Source organism: Dendrobates tinctorius, unplaced genomic scaffold, assembly GCF_039654945.1.
Source record: "Dendrobates tinctorius isolate UK_male_01 unplaced genomic scaffold, ASM3965494v1 ptg000038l, whole genome shotgun sequence".
Taxonomy (NCBI): Eukaryota; Metazoa; Chordata; class Amphibia; order Anura; family Dendrobatidae; genus Dendrobates; species Dendrobates tinctorius.
The window spans coordinates 30043317-30050243 of NW_027361706.1; the positions used below are offsets into that span (position 1 = coordinate 30043317).

At 40.2% G+C, this 6927-nt stretch overlaps 1 protein-coding gene across 3 annotated transcripts in view; it reads right to left on the minus strand.

The window, feature by feature from the left end:
- The window catches only part of CYTH4 (cytohesin 4), a 74771-nt gene extending 69289 nt beyond the window's left edge, over positions 1-5482 (minus strand). For 2 of the 3 annotated variants that reach the window (XM_073574339.1, XM_073574338.1), the window contains exon 1: positions 4819-5482. In XM_073574339.1, the coding sequence (XP_073430440.1) occupies positions 4819-4827 (9 nt within the window). In that variant the 5' untranslated portion in view covers positions 4828-5482. The remainder of the gene's footprint in view (positions 1-4818) is intronic. The other variant, XM_073574340.1, reaches the window with a different exon arrangement.
- Between the last annotated feature and the right edge of the window lie 1445 nt (positions 5483-6927).

Genomic DNA, 6927 nt, shown 5'->3' on the forward strand with positions numbered 1-6927 from the left:
GCGTTCAACCTATATAGCCTAACTTGTTGATCCAGAAGAAAGCAAAAGCCCCATGGGGCAGATGCTACTAACTCCATATTTAGGGAAAAATTCCTTCCCAACGCCACATTCGACAATCAGACTAGCTCCCGGGATCAACGCGCCATTTGGTCCAAATTGAAAGTGACCCTATTGCCGTGAAAAGATAACTATTATGTTCTTGGATCGCTCCAGGCTCTGATATTTAAAAAGCAGAAATGAGGGAAAGGAGTTAAAAAGCACATTATACTTACCTGTCCTAGACTCCATGCTTTTTATGGTCGTGTTGGGAAAGGAGAAGGGAAATGCACATCGCTATCATCAACGAAATGCATCAACCTCCATGTGACCTCATGAAAGCCGTGGGGAGGACAGGAAAGCTTGCGGCTTGCTCCATATAAGCAGTTAGGTTCAAAAACAGATTAGTATAATATGCTGTTTTGTCTAATTTTTAATACTTTCCTGACTGCCATTTTGCTGGAAACGTGCAACTCAAATTCCAAAATATTCTGGAAATTAATGACAAGTTTGATTAATAACAGATAGATTTGATCATCTCTACTGATGATCTAGCAAATAACACAGGCTGGAGTATCTGGAGGAAAAAGGTTAATTGTAGTCACCCAATTGTATCACACTAGTACATGTATCATAGATTTGCCAAATCTTGCTAGACATTTTTCTCTTCTTTACTCCACTTCTTAGTTACGAAACACCAATATTTTGCATCTAAATTAAGCCACATGGCAAAAATAGTGGACTACAATCCTTATAGGGAAGCGGACCTGGACTGGTGAAATAGGCTGGTCCTTTTTCCAGTTTGGGTTCTTTCCCGCCCCCTTCTTTTCTTTACTATTTGCCCGTTGGTCATGTTTGGCATATTCTGTGTTATTCCCGGCGATACCTTTCATGTGATCTATAGGGTTTGTTTGTGTGGCAGGGGCTGTATTCATTTGTATCTTACTGCCTCTTCCCTTATTGCATTGCTTGGTTTTCAGCTTTAAACAAACTGAAGTCGGACATGCCCACAGAGAGTCCTCTGGAGCATAGTGTTTCAGCTCTATGATGGTTAAATTTTTTTTAAAAAATTACAGTTTGGATAAATATATCTTAATAAACTTAATAAAGTTGTGGCCAACTCCATCCATAAAGAAGTTATATATGTGTCAGTGTATTTTTCTACATTGGGAGAGTTAAGTTTATGGGGCACATGTTTTTCATATCAACAGTCTAAATTTCGTGCAAAAAGACTCAAAACTTCTTAAATCTGGGACAAAAAAACATAGTGTACACCAGTTCTTTGAGCCTTAATTTTGCCACATTTTGCTTTGTTAGTTTCTATCACCACATCTGTTCAAAAAGTTAAAGGAATGGGGTCCTTTCCCGGCACTGATGCTAATAAAGGAAACAGTTCCGATAACGCAAGTATGTGAAAGAAATGGAAGTGAAGATACTGGAATCTCTATTCGGACAACTTAAAAAAATTTAGTAACAATTGCAAAAAATACAAAACTACAAAGCAAAGACAGAGGAAACAATGGAAATCACACAGGAGGAAGCCATTAGGCAGAGAAACATTAGTATAGAAACTCGAGTATAGGATAACCTTAGGGATTAATTAATACAGTGTAGCAAGCATCAGGCATCAAGTCCCATTAAACAGGAAGTCTAAAGCAGGTGATACCTTTAAAGGTACTCTCTCACTTTGTGTAAAAAAAACGACAGATTTTGTGCCTGGAAAATAAGTGGTGTGTGTGAGATTTTACAACATTTCATATACATCCTGTTGAGCATGAAATGATGGGAATTGTGAATTTAAAGTCCACAGATTATCAATTTATAGTGAAAAGGGTGATATGTGAGGCTTGACCACATTATTTTTTGCAACAATGACCACAATGGTATTTACTGCTGTAGATTTTTCTGCCTCATTTTAGAGGCAGGAGGTCAGATATGGAAATGTTCCTTGGGATTCTGCCCTTATCGCCCATTTTTGGAACATCTACGAAACAACTTCTACTATTTACTACATTTGAACAAGCAGACTAGAAAGACACATAGGTCTCCATAGGATTTGCATCATCAAAATTCTAGGACTCTTTTTTAAACAAATTAGTTATAAAATATTTCCATTGTTTTTTTAGTTGCATTGACACAATAAAAAGAATGTAAAGGTCTACATACTCTTTAAAGAGTTTTTTCACTATACTCCTTAATAAAATAAAAACATCTTATTCTCACCTCTGGTGCCAGCGCTGATTCAGCAATGCTCTCCCAGGGCTTGCGTGACATAGTTATGCCAAGCAAGCCCTGCCGCCAATGAGTGGCTCCTTTACTCTCCCCTCCTTCAGACAAAATATTGCATGTAATTTGCTCTTTGATGGATACGTGATATTGCAGATGCGGATACTTGATCTTTTTTTTTGCAATGGGTAGACATTAAATTTGCATTTAATATTATGCAAACATCATATGTAATTTTAAACTAGGATATTATGAAAGAATCACTGTGGAGTCATATAACTAATGGTCAATGCATCTATCAGCCCTGTGTCCAAGGAACTTCTAACATTACCTGTTTTCAAGCCCTCGGTAAGGGATCATATAAAATAAAAATCATGGAATTTTGTCTAATGTGCAAATAACCACAAAGCAGAAAACATAATAAATCTCAAAGCAAGGAACTTGCAACCTTTTTATGGTTGGCGGTGTGGGCAAGAACTTAAAAAAGAATTCACGCTGGAGCCACTATTCAGTATATATCAAAATTGCTTTAAAAAAAAAAACAGTCCCCTTATAGGATTCTAGTCAACCCAAAATGGACATGTGTGTGACCAAACACAATGTCTCATACCTTCTCTGGACAGGGCTCTGGACAGAGCGTAGATGATTGGTAGCCTAACGATTGCATCCTGTTCTCATATATGTCCCCATCTGTAGTTGCTCATAAGAAATTATGCAGTTTTAAGATACACTATATGGACAAAAGTATTAGGACAAATATCTTTATAACTGAATTATAGTTTTTCATCGAGTTTAACATCCGGCCCATCGCCATGCAGTCTGTCTTTAATAATGCCTAGGAAAGAATGGCTCATAGTACTGATCTCACTTGACCTGTTATAGAATGCCACAATTTATAGCACAAAGGTATTCCTGCCTATATATTCTACCATCAACAATGAGTGCTGGTACCGAAAAGTAGAAGCAAACACAGCAAGACATTCACAATGTATCAGACCGTGTAAGTAAGAGGACAGAATCGTTGAGTGCTGGGGAGAAGAAAGCATAAATGTCACCAATGCTCTACTGACCCTATTGCTGCAAAGTCCAAACCTCCACTGGTCTTATCATTAGCACAAAAATGGTGCACCAGAGTTTCATGGCTCTGGCCTCCCCTCTAGCACTCTGGCACCACTCCAGTCCATCCTACACTCTGCTGCCCGACTAATCCACCTGTCTCCCCGCTACTCCCCAGCCTCCCCCCTATGCCAGGCCCTACACTGGCTTCCTATTGCCCAGAGGCTCCAGATCAAAACCCTGACCATGACATATAAAGCCATCCACAACCTGTCTCCTCCATACATCTGTGACATTGTCTCCCAATACCTACCCGCACACAACCTTCGATCATCTCAAGATCTCCTTCTCTACTCCGCCCTATCTCTTCTTCCCACAACCGCATACAAGACTTCTCCCGTGCTTCCCCCATACTCTGGAACTCTCTGCCGCAACACATCAGACTCTCGCCTATCATGGAAACCTTCAAGAAGAAACTAAAGACCCACCTGTACCGACAAGCCTACAGCCTGCAATGACCCGCAGTCTACTGAACCACCGCACAACCAGCTCTACCCTCTCCTAGTGTATCCTCACCCATCCCTGTAGACTGTGAGCCCTTGCAGGGAGGATCCTCTCTCCTTCTGTACTTGTGTGCCCCTTGTCTTATATGTTTATTATACTTGTCTATATTTCCCCTTTTCACATGTAGCGCCATGGAATAAATGGTGCTATATAAATGTATAATAATAATAATAAAATAAATAATAATAATGTATTTCCTTGTCAGCTGTATGCAAGCCTTACATCACCAAGCACTGTACCAAGTGTCAGATGGAGTGGTGTAAAGTAGCAGCCACTGGAATCTGGAGAGGTAAAAAAGTTCTGTGGTGTGACGCATCGCACTTCTCAATCTGGCATCTGATGGACGAGTCTGCGTTTCGCGAATGCCAGGAGAACGTTACCTGCCTGACTGCATTGCGCCCGGTGTAAAGTTTTGGTGGAGGAGGGATTGTTTGTAATAGTTTTGTCTATGTCACATAGTTTTAGTGAAGGGACACCTTAATGTAAAGTCTTGGTTGGGGGAGATGGTGGAAGAAGATGACCAGCTGAGCAGAGCCTGGACCTCAACTCTATCTTACATCTTTGAGATGAACTAGAACAGATCCAACATAGACCGCACAAACTATTCTGGGTTAATGGTCAAAAATTCCCACAGACACCTCCAAAATCTTGTAGAAAGCTTGCAAGAACAATGGGAGCTGTTATAGCTGCAAAGGTGGAACCACTTTGTATTAATGTCAATGTATTTAGGACGGGATATGATAACAGCTCCTGTAGGTGTAATGTGTTAGTGTCCCAATTCTCCTGTCCTATAGAGTATTCGGTGTCTCCAGTAATCTTAGTAATTCACATTAGTCATCAAATGATAATATAGATACAGAGAAACCAAAGCAGAAGAAACATAAAAATGACAACAACAAGTCCTTTCCTGTAGTAGTAAAAGAAAAGGTTACTCACCATTTTCATGGTCTTCCATTAATAGCTTGACCCCTCTTTCTTTTGTAGGTGACTCTGATGATGGCATTAGGTATCTTGCTGTATCTCTGCTCCCCATTTAATATACTTTTTTAATCTTTTTTTTTAACGCTTTGCCCCAAGACTCCTAGTTACTACTATCTGGTTATTACAAATTCTCCATCCAGTCTCGCCTTAATCCCAGTTCTATCTCTTTCGATCTTTTGATCTGCTATGTCTGTGTCTTTGCTTTTCATTATTAAATATCTTCTCTAATTCTTCACATAGTAACGATCGATCCATCAAATTGTCTAAGGTCGATTCTGACTTTTTTCTTCTTCTGCAATCTGCTTGCACAATATAATAACCAAGCTACCCAATGTCCTAAATCCTCCACCGCAACATACTGCAGTGACTTTGAGGCTGGTCCCGTCACAGTGTCAGTGCACACACAAGCTGGTGACAGTGGGATCCTACTAACAGGAAGAGGACAGGCAGATTGTGGTTGACGCTCGGCTTGTTGAAGTCACACTTCCTACACTTCCTAACCCTGCGTCGCCATCACCTAAGCTCTACACAAATCATTCAGTGATGATCCAGGAAAGTAGCTTTCTGGTCCGGTTGCTGCTTCCTGTTTTTACCTTTTTTGAAGTTCTGTAAAGGTAACTTTTTAACACCCAAATCTGTCTACTTTTCAATTAAACTCTCTATATATATGTTTCAACCCCACCCCACCCCACCATACAAGTTCCTTTTTTACTGCAAACCACAAGTTCTCTAAAAGCAGATGTTCTTCTGCTCTCACTAGGTTTCAAGCAGTATCTTTTCTAATGTTACTTATTTTTTTGACTTGATACGACGGTAGAAGACAAGAAAGACGTCAACCATTACTATATGTATAAAGAAACACATTATTTTTAAGGAAACAATGACACCCAGCTTTATGCTATTTCATTTGGGGGTTGTTAAAAAAAAGCAATAAACATTTTCTTATCTCTAAAAGTCTGTATGGGGCACATTTTGTAAGTATTAAAAAATAAAACAAAAATTAAAATACAATTTGTCATTTTACATATGCGTAGAGAATGTTACTTTTTTGGATTTTTAGATAAAACCTCATGGGTAAATTCCAAACCAAATCAGTACGCTTGCCCACTTCATTGGATAATGATGCAAATTGGTTCACCTTTAGTAATAAAAACTACAGTAAAAAATTGTAATAAATTTGCATACATTGAAATGGTGTGGAGTCAAGATCTTCACCGCACGTTAATTTACTCTGCAACTATTTTTTTTTTTGCAGCTCGTGGAAAGGATTCTATAACATCTTAAACACTTTGCTGCTGCAAATTTTCTACTTGCAAATACAGATGGAAAATCAGCAAGGTGTGACAATACCCTCTAACCTCTTTTCGGTTGACCGCACAACTTTTTTGGAGATGATATGTGACACCCCAGAGTCCGGTTGTCACAGTGACATTGCCTCCCTCTAAGAGGTGAAGTCATGCTTGGAGGCAGAAAAGGGACCCCCATTCCAGGCAGCATAGATTAATTCACAATTTCCTGCTGCAGGTCAGAAAAGGGAGATGCCTTATAAATTCTGGCCAGCAGAGGGGGTTGGTGAGTCAGCTAGAGGTGAGCTGAGGGGGTTGTCATGGAAATGAAGCAGCTGTGAGCTGTGAGGAGAAATGACAGTTTAACGTGAGGACGTGAGGTAAAGAGATCTTTCTGGAAGATCCTGTCAGATGAAGACAGGCAGCTGATCTGTGAAGAGGGAAAGGACAAGAGCAGAGACTGAGAGACTCTAGGGAAGCTAAAATACTGCATATAGCAGACCCCTGAGTGAAGCGCTAATAAAGAGAAAAGGGACATCAGAGTCCTAGGCTGACAGGAGGTGTACGCTCTGATAGCCGAATCTGAAAGTACAGGGGATTGTAAATTCCTGTGCACATTGAACACCTGAGGGCACGTCAACGGATAAGGAGCCCGGGGCCGACAGTGAAGAGAATGGTACCCGTGGAATAGGCTCACGCTGACAGCTGTACAGGTTAGTGAAACCATCACGAATAGAGGGTCGCAGCATAGTTATATACAACGGAGACCCACACACAA